This window comes from Watersipora subatra, chromosome 9 (assembly GCF_963576615.1).
Source record: "Watersipora subatra chromosome 9, tzWatSuba1.1, whole genome shotgun sequence".
Taxonomy (NCBI): domain Eukaryota; kingdom Metazoa; phylum Bryozoa; class Gymnolaemata; order Cheilostomatida; family Watersiporidae; genus Watersipora; species Watersipora subatra.
In genome coordinates this window covers 59430024-59449150 of record NC_088716.1, presented here as the reverse complement: position 1 = coordinate 59449150, position 19127 = coordinate 59430024, and the positions used below count along the sequence as shown (strand labels likewise).

Below are 19127 nucleotides of genomic sequence, written 5' to 3'. Positions count from 1 at the left end.
CATTATTCACAAGGAAACAACTCCGGTGCTGCCTGCTAACTCACGCGCTATTCTTGGCGGTGGCTAGGGAGGCTCCTCTAGCGTAACAGTAAGATTTAGCATCTAGCCAAGTTTTCTCTTGCAGTATGAACTGGTAGCACTCATTCCCGTACTGATAGAGATAGCCTGAGCTCTTACTGCTGCTCGGGCATCTTTCGTTATCAGCAATCACACTTACTACAACAAGAAGACAATAAACGATTCTCAGCTGCTCACATGAGTTTCGAAATCGAATGAAATTTTAATTATGAAACATAATCAAGAGTTGAATTACTATTTGATTTAGAAACCTAAAAAGTAAAAGAGAGGAAAGCATGCTTATAATGGCAACAAGAGGAGCAGAGTAGTAGTTGTGCTCCCACACAGAGCTTCCATGAACTGGTATAAAAACACTGAGTTCTTCGGTATGTAATATTAGTCTAGGTTCCTTAACCTAAGCAATGTATTATTTCAAGGCTATTTTGTATAAAACTGTATTACGTGGCCTTATTAAAACAATAAAATAAAACATTGATAACAAAGCAAGTTAATATATCGATAGAACAAAAGCTGTGGTTAGCGTGAGTTCAATGGCGGACAAGTCAAATTCTTTTCATACACGTGCTTGAAGAATCGCCACCTCGAAGCTGGTTGCAATAGAAAACATGGTACTACTAGGGAACATGGTACTACTAGGGAATGTGGTACTACTAGGGATTGTGGTACTACTAGGGAATGTGGTACTACTAGGGAGCATGGTACTACTAGGGAATGTGGTACTACTAGGGATTGTGGTACTACTAGGGATTGTGGTACTACTAGGGAATGTGGTACTACTAGGGAGCATGGTACTACTAGGGAATGTGGTACTACTAGGGATTGTGGTACTACTAGGGATTGTGGTACTACTAGGGATTGTGGTACTACTAGGGATTGTGGTACTACTAGGGAACATGGTACTACTAGAGAATGTGGTACTACTAGGGATTGTGGTACTACTAGGGAATGTGGTACTACTAGGGAACATGGTACTACTAAGGAATGTGGTACTACTAGGGATTGTGGTACTTCTAGGGATTGTGGTACTACTAGGTACTACTAGGGAATGTGGTACTACTAGGGATTGTGGTACTACTAGGGATTGTGGTACTACTAGGGATTGAATTATGTAAAAGTTTTACTATGAAAAACGAATTGAAATGGTTGAGCTTATTTTAGACTCTAACGTTTGACGGTTTGAAGGGGATGATGCCTGACATACACAGAATGCAGTCGAAGGCGCATAGCGCTTGGTGCAGGCAAATACAGTGAAACTCGACCTTCACGGGACCGAGAGAAAGTGTTGAAGTTATCAGAGCGTTCAAGTTATGAGAACACTGTCACAAGTGCATGTATTATTGTATTTATCAGTACATATACAAACTATATATAAATCAAAAACATTGATTGCTTGTTGCAAGTTAAGAGACCTCTCATGTAATGTTTTAACAATTTTTATCAGAAAGTATAAATATTTTCCTTTTATTACTTGAGATTCATTTGTTTGTTTTAGGTGATGTGACTGCCAGGACGTTTTCAAATTAAAATAGGCAAAACCTGATCGCGGTTGAAACGCTCAGAAAAAAAGACATATTTTTCTTTTGAGCGTTTTAACAAAAACCAGTTTTGCCGATTTTTTTCCCGATTTATCTGAAGGTTACCTCGCTTCTCCTTGCTTACGGAGGGCTATCCCCAAGCGGATGTTTGGTAAAATTTGAATTTTTGCAAACCTTTATAAAAGTCGTTAACGAAAATATTTCGCCGATAGTGGTAATAATGACACCTAAGAACTACTAAAAGTTGATGTTTATCTCTATGGCTTGGAATAAAGTGATATTCTAAAGTGATAACAACCGTCTCGATAGCCGTTGGGCAAAAAACTGTTCAAGATAACGAAGTTAAGGTCGAGTTATCTAAAGCAATTTATCATTGCGTGGGAACGGACCAAACAAATCCGTTTGAGCTAACCATGTGTTCGAGCTATCCGAGGGCGAGTTATCCAGAGTTTCACTGTACATGTGTTCCCGCCTGTATCATGTGAAACATGTGTAAACCAGACTAGATCCTCCTTTAATAAATTTATCCTGTCACTGGGTAATACCCTAAGACACTTATATTTCGCTAGTATTTAGTTTCGTGAGTAGCACACAGAGTAAAATTTCGCTGCAACTTAATTTCGCAGCTCTGATGAGTGCGAAAATATAGTGATGTGAAAATAAATACAGTGGAACAAACAAATTAGATTCCTCAGGTCCGGTCCTCTAGTAAAAAAAGTTGTTATATTTGCGACTAGTTTGTATTTGTAACCCGCAGGTATAAATGTATGGCAGAAATCGATAATTCAACGTGATCGCTTGCTGCCATTTGTTTCTTGGACTATCAATGACGTCTCGGTCCTTTCCGTCGTGACCGATATGGTACCAATATTAGATCTCAAGTATTTATAGCAAGCGATGGCCATGGCACGTTTTGAGTTCACAATATTTCAAATTTAAAAAAAATCAAATACAGTACATGTCTCATAAAAAAGAAAATAGATAACAACCAACATCACAACCAGAACTGTATAACATGGTTGGACCTGGTGAGGGTTGTTATCGTTTTTGGTTGGCAGTAAAATTCATCACTACAATAAGTATTATTTAATTGTATGACTTCACCTACCAGACTTTCATCCTCATCAGTTACAAATTCGGTGACTAAACTGATATCATCATCTTCTTCGTTTGTCTTGGCTTTTCCAAAAAAACTTGTTATCTTAATTTGCTTTGTCATGCTGCTCATTCGTTGTATTAACAAATTTACTAGAAATTTCCCAATGAGCTCCATCACACACAAAATTATCTGCATTTCTAATATGACGATTTTGTTGTGGATATCAATGAACTACAGGTCCGTATTTCCTTGGACAGCTGGCCGGCTAAGACGCCCCAACTTTTTAGGAATTTCATAGTCCAACGGCTATAGAAAGGTTTTTATCGCTGTAGAATATCACTTTATTCGAAGCCATAGATACAAACGTCAACTTTTAGTAGTTCTTAGGCGTCATTATTATCTTCATCAGCGGCAAAATATTCTTGTTAACGACTTTTATAAAGGTTTGCAAAATATCAAGTTTTAGCAAACATCTGCTTGCCCATATCCTACTTAATGAACTTGAAATAAAATCGGCAAAAATGATCTTTGTTAAAACGCTTAAAAAAAAGATGTCTTCTTTCTGAGCTTTTTAACTGCATACAAGTTTTGCCTGTTTTAATTTTAAAACGTTTTGTCAGTCACATCAGCTAAAACAAAGCAAATCTCAAAAAATAGAAAAATGTTGATACTTGCCAATAAAATTTTTTAAAACTTCACGTGAGAGGCCCGGCTGAGGCCCTGCATAAGAGAAACCTGTTGGGAGCTTACAGCACCCCCCCCCCTTCTCCACACCCCAGATGTTCATAACTAGTCGTCTAACATTAGCCCCCCCCCCAACTTGCAACCAGTGAATACAGGCCTGCGTAGAACATAGCTATTTAATTTCGAATTTTCGCTAGTTCGTTATGATAGTTTAGTTTCGCGCATGAATTTTTCGCGTGATGATGACTCCGCGAAAACGCGAAAGTTAGATGCCGCGAATACTTAAGTGTCCTAGGGTAAATCACTTTTAGAACTTGAAATTTATGACTGCCAGTTGACGGAGCTCGCTACATGAGCCAGTCAAATGAGAATAACTTGTAACCAACAAATAAGGCAAGATATGCACCTCCATACAAAAGCTTGAAATACCAGTGCCAAAGTCTGTTTATTGGAGGAACACTTGGCAGCGCAGAACAGCATTGCCACATGTAATTGTGTTAAGCACATCAGATATGTGATAAAAAGTTGGCAGAATAGATGTCATGTAGGCTACATGGACAGTCGTCTCATCCTAAAATATCAGTCTGGTTACTGATAAGGTTACAGAAATGTCACGTTCCTAGAGTCCTGGTTGCAACTATATGCATGGCATGATAACCTTCCGTTGGTTAACTAGCAATTGTTAGCTGACCCATGTGTCTAGAAAGAAATACCAAAGTCTGGCTAGTGGAGTCATATATGGATGGTCTCTCTTCTCTTTCTCCCGACTAGAGGATAGTTACCTATCTGACTTAACGATGAACTTAAACCAAATTTTAGGTTTTATCAGAAATTATCAAGTATCACTATTTCTCTATCATTTGCAATTGTTGTTGATGTTTGAAGTGATCTGACTGCCAGGATGTTTCAAGATTAAAATAGATAAAACCTGATCGCGATTAAAACACTAGATCAAGCGAAAGTGTGATTATGATGTCTATAGTTGTAAAGAGACCGACACAACGAGGACATGTACCGCTGCAACTTGAGCGCTATGTATGATATTAACTACAGCAGCCACGGCGACTAGTGATGCCATTTCATACATGCTCCTCTTCTGAGCATTTTAAATGCCATCAAATTGTGTCAATTCTAATCTTGAAACATTATGGCAAAAATGATCACCTCAAACATTAAAAAACAATCACAAATGATAGAAATATATCGATATTTTCTGATAAAATCCACTTAATTTTGTGTAAGTTCATTTTACTATAGAATAGGTCAAAAGTTGATTTCGTTCCCTGCAGTAATTCAATCACTCTATCTGATGTGTCTAAACACTGACAGCTCTGAGTCAATCTACATGTCAATGACAAGCAGCCTTTCGTAGCTCAATATGGCAAGGATCTGGCGGCACCAGGGTATGCGTAGAGATTACCATTAAACCTTTAATTGAACACCACCTCCATTTAGCCACAACTTTGATCTTCACAAACCCATAATAGAAAGTGATCAGTAGAAAAGTGTCCACAAAACTGTGCTACTAATGATTACATGACATCAATAACGAGTAGTTCTTTGTTGTTCCTGTCTGTATCGAAGTCAATTTTCTACCTCCAGGCTCCAAAGCTTTTCAGCTTTTTCCTTAAAAGTTTGAAAGCAGCACAATAGAAATAATTTTCAACTATATCAGGCTAATAGTAGCTCTTTGTTTAACGCGGTCTTGGTACTTCAAAGTATATAAAAAATTGTTTATATATACGATGGTACATGAACGACTAGTTTTAGGCTAAAAGTTGCGCTTGACGCACAGGTGACTAAAAATTTATAGTTACATGTATTCGTGCTAAATGCAACGCGTAGAAGAACTTCAGAAGAGTTGAGGTCAGAAGATGTTGTGGAAGGTATTGAACAACCAGATGATGTTCATTCCATCGAAAGCAACAATCAGAATGCAGCTAACCGAGCAAATGATGCAAATATTTTTGTTTTAAAAACGTTAATTTTTGTTTCTACATGTAATATAAGTATGATTCGTTTATGTCACTTGTTCATGAATATATATTTGAATTATTTGATATATTATTGTTGTTATATAACATATAAATTTGCAGATTTATAGCATATTATTTGATAGCATCATTGCAGTAATCTGATCTTACAGTGGGCCAGCACTCCTTATTCTCTTTCTATTGCACATAGAAAGCTAATTTTGGCTGCAAACTGTAGCAAACATATCAATGAGTGCAATGAGCTTTTATACAGCATTGGTAAATGTACCAATAAAATGAAAACATGCCTTTAAATTCAGAATGAAATAAAACGGCTATAATACCATCGCGGGTTAATTGTAAGCAAGATAGAGATAACAAGATGACTGATAGAGATATCTCTCAGCTTCTCAAGGCATATTTATTAAGAGATCTTTGACAAGTTGGAAGTAGGTTAGCAGATTTCTTGCATCCAAAAGGGCTAATGTCACTTACCACAAAAAGGGCAAATATAGGTGACAATCGCTTCACCCATAAAATGATTAAATTTATCTTTCCAAAATGCTGACAATTTATTTGAAAAATGCAACACCATCCTCCATTTGAATGCCACATCTATTTCACTACCACTATGGGGCAAGTGTTAAAAATAGAGCACAATGCGGTTCAAACAGAGGCTTTACAGTATCTGCGGTTGACAGGGTACAGTGGAGAGGAAGTGGTTAGACGGAAACATACCTGAAGTTGTCCTTTACACATACCTTTCTACGATGAATAATCCTATATTGGTGAGTAATTATAAACTATCTAAATACATTGAATGTTTTGCATAGCTCGGTTTTTAACACCTTGGCAACACAAAATATATTACAAAAATGCTCTAGAGACGGTTTAAAACTGAAAAAATGACATACATCTCATGCAGCCAAATCGACAATTTTCAGTAAAATGGCTGGCAGTAGGCCGTAGGCTTAAGCTAAATTTGTACATGGATGGCAGTGAAAGGGTTAAACCTGCAATTGCTCATATCACCAGTCATCAACCTTCCCTTGCCAGTGGACTCAGACATGTCCAGCCAAGATCGCGAAGTCATTGTTTGTGTAACGAAACTTTTTAGAAAACATGCATAGCCTCTAATTGCAGTGAGCTAAGGAGACGTACTCGACTTTTAAAGGAATGCTCGCACACAGTGATAAGATAACCTGAGAATTCTAATTTAAACGACTGAAAGCGCACGCCTCAAACTTTAACAGGCTTGAATAAGGTTCTTGGGTTGGTTCAATAAAGGCGCTATCATGCTGAATAAAATGTGACAGTGTTCAGTAAAGCCTTTATAAGTAGGCCTATAGCCTTTCAACCTTGATAGACTCGAATACTGTTCGTATGACATAAACGATGTTTTCTTTAAAACGTTGAAAGAGACACCATTGCAATAATTAATAATTGTCCCCCCCAGGGGACAATTTTTTATTCTGGTAAAATAATTGATTTTACCAGAATGCAAGTTTATGGCGGGTAATTATTTCTTATCGATGTTCACCAACGTACAGCAGCGACAATTTGCCATTTTGTTAATATTGAAACATTTTCAGAAAGAACACTGAATTGTTCATAAATTTAATAATAGCACTCTCAGTCCTGTAGACCATAACAAACAAAAATTACAAAAATTCGAGTTGAAAACCAACATTTGGAGTCAATCGTTGCGCAGGTTGACCATCTTGATAACAGTAAATATTTAATATATTAAATGTAAAAAACCACTACAAAATGAAATATGTATAAAAATCGTAAAAATACTACAGTTAAAAATACAATAATTGTCTTTTCTTATGTCTTCTTGTAGTGGAGGCAGTGCACCATCCGTGAAAGTGAGATAGGTTTAATAACAAATGCAGAAGTTGTTTACGTTGTCGCCTAAACGTCGGCGCCATATTGACTTAGCTAAATTTATTAACAACTCCGAAGAAACTAATGATACAGAATTTTATGGGCAGTTTGTGAGCGTGCCCATTATATCGTTTTCTAGTGAATCGCTCAAGTGTATTTATGCACACATCAGCGATATCTCCTCCCTCCTCATGACGCTCGCGATAAAATTGCCTAGTGTGTTTGGACCTTAATTATCGTATACTCCTGTTATTGCAAAACTAGCACGATTTTTATACAAATACGAAAATTACGGGGTGTTCAAAAGTACCCATTGTTAATAGAAGTGCAAGCAACACAACATGATAAGGCTAGGTCAATATCACACACTTGATGACAAATAATATTGAAACCGGATCTCATCTGTTTAGTCTTGGAAAAGCCTGAGTACCATGAATATACATGCCAACCTGGGATTCTTCAAAATCAGTACCATACGCACCAAATCTTGTACTTTATCGTCACTCATACAAAAAGCTCTGTCTAGGAACTATGTTTTTTGAAAGTTGCGCAACATTCCAGATGGGAACTTTCCTATAATATAAGAAGCTTGAATAACAAGCTGATCGAATTAGTAACAATACAGAATGATCTCGGCGCTTGCTCCCATTGTTAACACGCACCCATCAATTGAGCTTCAACAAGCTCAAAAGGAAACTGGGCCGCGAGGCGAGTCAGTGCAATACCAGAAGTACAGCAATGCGTCATCTACAGAGAAACCAACTCGAACACTCACTAGCTGTGTTCATGCCACAGAGGAACTCATTAAAATGTTTTTGTTACCAAACATTCAGGTCATTTGCCCTCCTTGCCTGCATTTATTGAAAGCTACTGCCTAACCAGCCAATTCGTCAAGAAGATTGGCGTAATTGCTGACCCTTGAGAACAAATTTCCATATCAATATGGTCCAGCTACTGCTTGGTAGGTAGGGACAACAGCTGTATACTAAAACCTTTCATAGTAGTCACGGCACAATCACTAGCATCATTAGCTAAGTAAACACCATTGTGGTCAGTGCAGTACATCACCCACTCCATTTCAATCCTGCTGTATTTACCAGGCAGTTAAGTACAGAGAGACAAACAATGCTCTGAGAGGCCTGACTGCCTACTAGCTGACGAATAGAGAGAGAGAGTTGAGCGCGTACACTATTAGATATTCCGTAAATGAAGTATACACCCATTTCCCATTGTCTTGTAACAGGGTACTAGCGACCCTAATTGTAACAAGTAGGGTCGCTAGTACCCTGGATAGAACTAAATTATATAAGGATGTCACAAAATTGTCTGCCAATAGCTGCTATCAACAAGACAATTACATTAGTCACTACTATATAGGAGAGCCTAGGATGGCAGCCTAACATCTGATCATCATGGTCCCTAATGTTAACCATATGGGAGCCTAGGTTGACATGCTACTGGTTTAATGATATTGTTACAGATAACTAACCAAAGTGATCACTACAAAGTGATAAATAACCTTCATCAACAACCAGATATATTTAGTAACAAATGTCATTTGAATTGGAAAATTTGTACACATGATTTTAGTTTCATTGATCAACTAGTTGTATATTAATGATAACAATACAGTAAAACCTCCACTAACAAAAGACCCCGAATACAGTAAAACCTCCACTAACAAAAGACCCCGAATACAGTAAAACCTCCACTAACAAAAGACCCCGAATACAGTAAAACCTCCACTAACAAAAGACCCCGAATACAGTAAAACCTCCACTAACAAAAGACCCCGAATACAGTAAAACCTCCACTAACAAAAGACCCCGAATACAGTAAAACCTCCACTAACAAAAGACCCCGAATACAGTAAAACCTCCACTAACAAAAGACCCCGAATACGAAATGTCAATGTTATGAAAAGTCTTCTCTTAGAAATGTTATTCCGAATAACAAAAGATGCTTTTAAATACGAAAGATGAGAACTGAAAATTTACAAAATGTGCTGCTGGCCGTTTAAGTGGATGGGCAGCTCGGTTCCAAAGTGGTGCGTCCGAGCTGCTCTGCGATTGGCTGACGCCCAACAACTTTCTTCCTTCCTAGACAGCCAACGTTACAGGTAAACAAAAAATATCAATCATAGTTTTTATTCATTATTTTTCTGTTTTTTCTTTTTTCCACGTTTACTTTTTATATTTATACGCAGTAATCTAATTCTAGCATGTATTTCTAGCAGGTTTTAACCATTATATATAATTTATAAACCTATTATGCCTGGGTTTTGTGGGACTTGGAACGATTAGGGAATTTATAGGGTAAAATTCATTTCTACTTACAAAATTTCACATTTACAAATGAATTAATTTCACAAGCAGAGTTTCTACAGCAAGACACAAAATGTAAAAAAATAAATCGAGTGAGTAACGATCAACAGAAAGCTATTTCTGTTGTGACTGTAAGTTATGGACACATGAACAGGACTGGAAGCTTGCCGACAAGTACGGTCAGTGGTAGATGTAGCAGTAGAGACAAACAGAGTAACTTACTCATCGGATAGAACTAGACACGTACAGTCAGTGGTAGATGTAGGAGTAGAGACACACAGAGTAACTTACTCATCGGATAGAACTAGACACGTACAGTCAGTGGTAGATGTAGGAGTAGAGACACACAGAGTAACCTACTCATGGAATAGAATTAGACACGTACAGTCAGTGGTAGATGTAGGAGTAGAGACACACAGAGTAACTTACTCATCGGATAGAACTAGACACGTACAGTCAGTGGTAGATGTAGGAGTAGAGACACACAGAGTAACCTACTCATGGAATAGAATTAGACACGTACAGTCAGTGGTAGATATAGGAGTAGAGACATACAGAGTAACTTACTCATCGGATAGAACTAGACACGTACAGTCAGTGGTAGATATAGGAGTAGAGACACACAGAGTAACCTACTCATGGAATAGAATTAGACACGTACAGTCAGTGGTAGATGTAGGAGTAGAGACACACAGAGTAACTTACTCATCGGATAGAACTAGACACGTACAGTCAGTGGTAGATGTAGGAGTAGAGACACACAGAGTAACCTACTCATGGAATAGAATTAGACACGTACAGTCAGTGGTAGATGTAGGAGTAGAGACACACAGAGTAACTTACTCATCGGATAGAACTAGACACGTACAGTCAGTGGTAGATATAGGAGTAGAGACACACAGAGTAACCTACTCATGGAATAGAATTAGACACGTACAGTCAGTGGTAGATGTAGGAGTAGAGACATACAGAGTAACTTACTCATGGGATAGAACTAGACACGTACAGTCAGTGGTAGATGTAGGAGTAGAGACACACAGAGTAACTTACTCATCGGATAGAACTAGACACGTACGGTCAGTGGTAGATGTAGGAGTAGAGACACACAGAGTAACCTACTCATGGAATAGAATTAGACACGTACGGTCAGTGGTAGATGTAGCAGTAGAGACAAACAGAGTAACTTACTCATCGGATAGAACTAGACACGTACAGTCAGTGGTAGATATAGGAGTAGAGACACACAGAGTAACTTACTCATGGAATAGAATTAGACACGTACAGTCAGTGGTAGATGTGGCAGTAGAGACACACAGAGTAACTTACTCATCGGATAGAACTAGACACGTACAGTCAGTGGTAGATGTAGGAGTAGAGACACACAGAGTAACTTACTCATCGGATAGAACTAGACACGTACAGTCAGTGGTAGATGTAGGAGTAGAGACATACAGAGTAACTTACTAATCGGATAGAACTAGACACGTACAGTCAGTGGTAGATGTAGGAGTAGAGACACACAGAGTAACTTACTCATCGGATAGAACTAGACACGTACAGTCAGTGGTAGATATAGGAGTAGAGACACACAGAGTAACTTACTCATGGAATAGAATTAGACACGTACAGTCAGTGGTAGATGTAGGAGTAGAGACACACAGAGTAACCTACTCATGGAATAGAATTAGACACGTACGGTCAGTGGTAGATGTTGGAGTAGAGACACACAGAGTAACCTACTCATGGAATAGAATTAGACACGTACGGTCAGTGGTAGATGTGGCAGTAGAGACACACAGAGTAACTTACTCATCGGATAGAACTAGACACGTACAGTCAGTGGTAGATATAGGAGTAGAGACACACAGAGTAACCTACTCATGGAATAGAATTAGACACGTACAGTCAGTGGTAGATATAGGAGTAGAGACACACAGAGTAACTTACTCATGGAATAGAATTAGACACGTACAGTCAGTGGTAGATGTAGGAGTAGAGACACACAGAGTAACCTACTCATGGAATAGAATTAGACACGTACGGTCAGTGGTAGATGTTGGAGTAGAGACACACAGAGTAACCTACTCATGGAATAGAATTAGACACGTACGGTCAGTGGTAGATGTGGCAGTAGAGACACACAGAGTAACTTACTCATCGGATAGAACTAGACACGTACAGTCAGTGGTAGATATAGGAGTAGAGACACACAGAGTAACCTACTCATGGAATAGAATTAGACATGTACAGTCAGTGGTAGATGTAGGAGTAGAGACATACAGAGTAACTTACTCATCGGATAGAATTAGACACGTACAGTCAGTGGTAGATGTAGGAGTAGAGACATACAGAGTAACTTACTCATGGGATAGAACTAGACACGTACAGTCAGTGGTAGATGTAGGAGTAGAGACATGCAGAGTAACTTACTCATAGAATAAAATTAATTTGGCTCATACATTTTTGTATCATATTTCCATTACTTTGTTTCATATTTGAATTTTAACCAGCCACACCAATTTCTCGTAAGTAAATCAATTATATGAAAAACTTCAAACATTTTGTGCGTATGTTGATATTATAATAATGACGGGTTATAACTATACGCATCGCTAGACATTAGATTTGCCAGCAAATTCCCATAATTTGACTTCAGTGTGGTAGAGCCTATAAAATGTGGTATGTTTCCACCCCTGTTGATGTCAGAGAGAAAAAATTGAGGTCAACTCTAAACATAAAAACAAAACACAACCGGATAATGATATTGGATGGACTAGATTGGCGTGATTGGCTCCGTGCCAGCTGTTATCGTTTAAGGTCAAAAAGCTAACAATTTTCCCTAATCCGAACAGATAGTGACAGTAAGATGAACTGATCAAACATGATTTACAAGGCTTATGCACCAACTAAAACGTAAAAATTTCCTACTGAGCATTAGAACCCAAAAGGCCCTAGCTCCGCAGATGTTTTTCTTGAATTGGTAAAAATTTACGTTATCAAAACAACAGTTCCCGGCATGAACAGCAACTAATTCAGTGTATGACTAGCTTTTTTGACAATGGTTAAAATCAGTGAGTAGGTCTAAAGATGCATTCTCCAGTTGACACTCTACTTTGCACCGTGAAGTTGATTTGTTCCAAGTACAGCTTCATACGTTAAAATCATATGTTAAAACCATCAAACACTGAGCAATTATTCCAATGAGAATAGACTAAAAGGTTCCTTTCAGATTGCCTATGTGTATGGATACGCAGTTGGGTTACACTTTTACCCCCTTCCCACCCCTCCGTAATTGTAGGGGAATACAGTCAGTTCCACTTTAAATGGGTACATGAGGGTACGCATAAATAGGTAGGGTATATTGACAGAGAGTTGAGGATGTATAGCGACGAAAGACCCAAGAAATTTACAAATATTGTAATATTCAAGGCTATGATAACTGAATGAAAACCTTATGACTGCGCTTGTTGTATGCTATGTGTTTTATTGGACTAATTTACCTGTAATCGGTTATTTCAGGATCGGTCGCTTGTCGGGGAGAAACGCATATACAGAATAATTCCATGTTTATGGATACGAATTAGACTTAGCGGTACGACATTCAGCGAAAAATATTTTTTGCTAGTTTTGTTGCACATATCCCTTTAGGGCATGATAGGACATCTAAAAGCGTTTTTATTATGTTTCGTAGCATAAAACTACAATAATTTGGCAGTAAATGCAGCAAAGAGACAGGCTTAATACCGACTTATTATATAAACTAATACAACAGATTAAACTAATAATGCAACAACCAATAAAGAGGAGTTTTCACTGTTACAATACCTCAAAAATACGCAAACACGCATGTAGAGTAGGTATGGAGGCGAAGGTGGTAATAACTAAACTAAGAGATGTTTTCATTAACTTGTCTTAGATAACTTTTATCGTCTTTTGCACTTGAGCAATTTCAAAATTTTCAAGCATTACAAACTGCTAGACAGGTAAAGTAAAATATTTGCTAGAAGGTTACGATGTAGGTCACAAAATTTGTAAGCAGAGGTTTAACTAGATTGCCTTGGCTTCAAAAGTTAATGGGATACCATTGATTTGCAATCAACCGTGGCAGTCTGAAGGCAGGCAAGTAAGATAACTTTTCAAATATTTAGAACGACTCCAAAAATGATTCCAAGTATAACACTAACAGCACAACACTGCCAAGATCCCTATTCTTAAACTGCAGTTATAGAAGTGTTCGGAATTGCAACACAGCCTCCTCAGTAGATGTTTGTGGGAGTAGTTCTATAGTTCTATGATGAGACTGTGGGAAGATAGTGAGGAGGAAGGCAGAGCAGCACAGTGACTCAAGATGAGAAGAGATAGGATCGCGTCGATTGATACAGAACTATCGAGTGATACAGAACTTTCAAGTGATACAGAACTATCGATTGATACAGAACTGAGATATAGTTCTGACTCTAGTCCGACTCCGGCATTACGGCATGTATGGGGGTGCAAAACAGATTTGGCGACTCGGGTAGATAGGGAACTGTGTGGGAGATTGCCATTCGCAGCAAATGAACCAGCATAGTAAAATGACAGTGAAAGCTGCATTAGCATTATAACCTGCATGTATTTGCATTAGCAATTAGATTATTCAATCGAGGCATCACTATCTCGAGAGAATAATATCGCTTTTGGTATTTGTAGGTTTATTTTGCCACGATATCAATTTTAAGACAGTTTTGGGCTCCCTACCCGAAGACCCTATGTAGAAAGCATGTGATGGATTAATGTATGGCATCCAGATTCCGATCTAGAACTTCTCACAATTGCAGAAGAACTATGGTAGTGTAGGCCGTGATTATGGTACATAAAAGTACATGATAACTGAGTGAGATAGGGTTAAGTGATAGTAGATAATTCCAAAGCTGACCATCTCTGTGTAACTAGTATGATATTACAAAGCCGTAATCAAGCATTTGGTGTATAAAAAATGCGTATGACCTATGCTACGAGTGTGTGGATTTTTTATGGCCATTCTCTAATCATATAAGTGAAAGCCGCTTGTAGGGAATGGATGTTTTTAAATATTTTATCACCCATGCCTCACTTTGCAAGGAATCTGAAAATTGTCAATGAACAGGTAGAGAAAAAATAGAGGGTTGCTTTCACTAAAACTATATCATCAAACTAGGATAGAATTTGAGCTGCTCTCTGCCCAAACAGCTAGAACTGCAACTGTTCCTTTATCATTTTCTAATTTTGGCTTTCTGTTGCCAGAAGCTTCAGCTAAATTGTTGAGTTACTATCTTGGCAATCGGGCATTTACAAAGTCAATAAGTATAGGCATGTCTGCTGTCAGCTTTTGAAGATGCCAGATTGAGCGATTTGAAATTGTTTGACCTCAAGCGGCTCAAATGTTCCTCTCTTATACCAGCTGAATGAAGCTATGCTTTAATGGAATGAGTCAGAGTGGAACGATCACCCCATACAAGCATCATATGCGTGCGCAGTTACTTTACGCTTGTCAACCGTTATCACATCATATCTTAAGCAATCAATCATCTTAGACTTCTCAATTACTTCACACAAATTTCATGCATTTCTAAAACTGCTATTGTTAGACATTGCTAGAAGTAAAGTAGAAATTGTATCTCACCTGCAAAAGTGAAAAGTAGGACAGCAGTATTGAACATCATGTGAAGCTTGAAAAGAGGCACGAGTTGGCTGTGGCGTGTAGGCTACTATGTCAAAAACACAAATCAAAATAAAACACAGATATAGCAACATGAACAGAGTTCAGATAACAAGTGCCTTACTAGTTATGAAAAACTACACAAACAAACAGATCAATTGTTGCTAAATGATTTGTGTTCCATCCTAATAGGCTTATACATCCTAATTGGCAATACAATTGAATCGGAAATTAGTCAATTGTGCGTGTAAACATACTGACTAGTTGCACTTTATTACAAATCTTTGTAAAAACAGCAAAATGTGTCAAAATATTCTTTACAAATTTTTCCTAACCAATGAGGCAAAATAGCAATAATATTGAGTCGTCATGGTGGCCAGTTCCTTAGGGGTGACAATTTAAGCAAATCAGTACTCACTCTCCGTCGCTTGTGTTGTGTGATGTTTACGAAGCCATTAGCTCACTAGCCGAAAGACCCCACTAATGGAAAAATCGAGTCGGCTTAGAAATAATCAACACGTTAGTCGTACTACTACACTAATTAACTAATCAAATGCATTCATAATAAAACTAACGATGAAGCAGAGTAGAAGAACTGTGCAGGAATCCCAGAAGCTAGATAATTATACTAATAGCACATGCCCCGCACAGAATGTTTGTTTCGCTGTTATTATCAGCGTTACCGTTGCACAATAAACGCGAAATCTGCCATATTATAATGCTTAGAAATCCATATACATGTAATGAGTTCCGGTAATTCACGCTCTGATAATTACCGTATACATTTAGTAAATTAGAAAAATGACAAAATATGTGTACATAGTTTGCATACTTGAACAAAAAATACTGACTTACCATCTAACTACGTATGCTCCAAGTTACGTATGAGAGATATAATACAACGACAAGGCAGCTACCAACGGTGTAGTACTCTAGATCTATACAAGCACTGCCACACACTCTTCAAATACGTATAGCCTAATAACATACAATTTACCGAGGCGTGCGTTAGTTACTGAGACAGGTTTATTGAATATAGACTAGCAAACTCTATTTTCAATAGCTCGGATTGATCCAATCCACTTTCGAGTTGAAAAATAAAAAAGTGATTGGCTCAGCTGAAATTGGATCGTTGTCAATAGCTACGAACTTATCTATAATCGTTCTCCGCAATCGAGAGCCGGAACGCGCAACAACTGATATGAACAACCGATGATGAATAATGTGGCATAGAAGTAAACTCTGATAACAGTTTTTTTCATATAATAAGCTAAACCATAGAAACAATCCAGAAACTTTTTCTGAAACATTTTAGTAACACGAGCTTTGCCGAGTTCACAGAGTTTGTAGAGAGAAAACAAACCATTTAAATTATACTTTATTTTGACCCCCTGTTGTCAATATTCAAGACTTCTCAAGTTTGTTAGCAAAATGGCGCCTAACGGCTTCTAAACTGTTGTTTTACTTTGCAAGATGGACAACAACAAAATATTTGATTAAGTATAATACTGAATGACACGAGGCAAGACTGGTGTGGACAGAAGATGATAAAGTAAACTTGACTTTACTTTATCAAATACTAATGCTTCACATTATTTACCAAAAGAAGTTGTGAATAGTTATATTTTATGGTGCATCTTGCTAAACTTGTGAGGGTGAAGCGATCAAGCCAACACTTTGACAATTTTATGATAAAGGCCCCAATACATTGCTCAAGATTTGATAAGATACCATCAGCTAAATTTATAATGTATAAGAAGAGATAAGCGAGTTTGATGGTTACGCGCCAACATTTGTACACAAGTTCAGGTGACCCATATCAATAGTTTGCACTCATTTGTGATGATATGATTTTTGATCACACCAAAAATTGCAGCATTACATGTTTGTGTCATACGTGCACATTACTTACTTACATTACTTACACGTCTGTGTTTAATAACAGCCTCTTTTGTTTAAGTATATATTTGGTAAAGTTTTAGTCGGTGCTAATTTAGCTAGTATTATGCTTTCTTTTTAGACCTCAAACATTTCCAAACACTTATTTTGTGTATACATGTATATATAAGATATATAGGCAAGACCTATATATTCTATCCAATATATATATATATATATATATATATATATATATATATATACCAACAACAATCTACTCAGGTGAGTTGCAGAAAAGTGCGCTAATGGGAACAGCTAAGATCTTGAGGCGAGTGCTCAAACTCCCAGGTCTCTGGTAGGAGACCCGAGTTAGAGCAGAATTTACCACCCATATGGGGTATCAGGGGTGAGGAAACAATTTATATATATATATATATATATATATTCTATAGCATTATGTAAAATATTGTATATAATATTATTATGTAATTATTATATATACTATTATATATAGCCTATGTAATATATACAATATTATATAATATTAAATCCCATATATTGTATATCATTATATATTGTTACATTATAGTATATATATATTACAAATTTTCTATAGTTTCTAATATTATATAAAATACACATTATATATACTACATAATATCTGTTATATTATATGAAATATGTATTACGACATATATATTTTGAAGTATACTCAATCGATGTTAAAGGTTGACTTGCAACAAAATTTACATAACAGTTATTTGGTATTAAAAGATTCACTATGTCTTATTCTGTTGTGTTGTAAGTGCCAAATATGTGGAAATAAGATTACAAGCTCTTAAAAGCTCAAAAACGAAAAGCTGCCGTAGATTGGAATCTCTTTATTTCGATGACGTAGCCACGAAGTTTGGTTATCGTCTTGTCACGTATGTTCTCACCTGAATTGAAAGGCCAATACAAAGCTCAATAGAAAACTTATCGTAGTACTAGTTTATGACAAACACTTCGGGTTTTACCGAAGACCCCATATCAAATATAGATGCTCGCTGCTTTACAGTCTTTTTCGGCCTGGTCTAATTGGCAAGTCGTAATCTAATCATGTGACCCAATACTTCGCAAATAATTTTTGCAGCACTTTTCGATTATCACAGGTGACCAACAGGCTCGTCATGATTATCAGACAATAATATGTACTCCTTTGAGGTAAGGTTAAAAAGTTAAATGAAGTTTTGCGGTAAGTTATAAGATATCAGTGCTAAAAGTGACAGCATTACAACAGCCTTACAATGACGATAAAACAGACGTGTAAGAACAATAGACATGGTTTTATTGAATGCGTGAAGTATATTTCAGAAAATATTTCGACGAATAAGGTTGCATGAAAGTGTAAACAGAAACCATCTCTCACAAATGCGTCATATTTGAGTCGTTTTGGAAAGAGAATCCAAACTACGGCGGTCTCGTGTAGCTGCGATTAACTGTTCGTTTTTGAGTTTTTAAAAGCTTGTAATCACCTTTCCACATATTTGGCACTTACAACACAACAGAGTAAGACATGGTGAATCTTTTGATACCAAATGACTGTAATGTGAATTTTGTTGCAAGTAAACCTTTAACTATTTCAGGCCAAGGAAGAATCTAATTTAAGAGACCCATTTGCTTCCTTTTGAATGAGCAGGTGACCTGTTCAATGGGCAGGTGGGTTGAGGGCAGGTGACCTGTTCAATGGGCAGGTGAGAGGTTGGCAGGTCACTTGTTTAATGGGCAGGCGCAGAGAGGTCAGCTCGCCTGTTTAATGAGCAGGTGCAAATAGGGCAGGTTACCTGTTTGATAGGCAGGTGAAGGGAAAACAAGTTAGCTGTTTAATGGGCAGGTGTGGAGGAGGGCAGGTTACCTGTTTGATAGACAGGTGAGGGGAAAACATGTTAGCTGTTTAATGGGCAGGTGTGGAGGAGGGCAGGTTACCTATTTGATAGACAAGCGAGGGAA

At 37.5% G+C, this 19127-nt stretch overlaps 1 protein-coding gene across 3 annotated transcripts in view; it reads right to left on the bottom strand.

Annotated features, from left to right (window-relative positions):
- Positions 1–16244, bottom strand: part of LOC137403791 (uncharacterized) — a 29033-nt gene extending 12789 nt beyond the window's left edge. Inside the window, exons 1-3 of one of the 3 annotated variants that reach the window (XM_068089837.1) lie at positions 16116–16244; positions 15225–15309; positions 45–216 (exon numbers count right to left, since the gene is read on the bottom strand). In XM_068089837.1, coding sequence (XP_067945938.1) covers positions 45–216; positions 15225–15264 — 212 coding nt within the window. In that variant the 5' untranslated portion in view covers positions 15265–15309; positions 16116–16244. The remainder of the gene's footprint in view (positions 1–44; positions 217–15224; positions 15310–16115) is intronic. The other 2 variants (XM_068089835.1, XM_068089838.1) reach the window with 2 other exon arrangements.
- Between the last annotated feature and the right edge of the window lie 2883 nt (positions 16245–19127).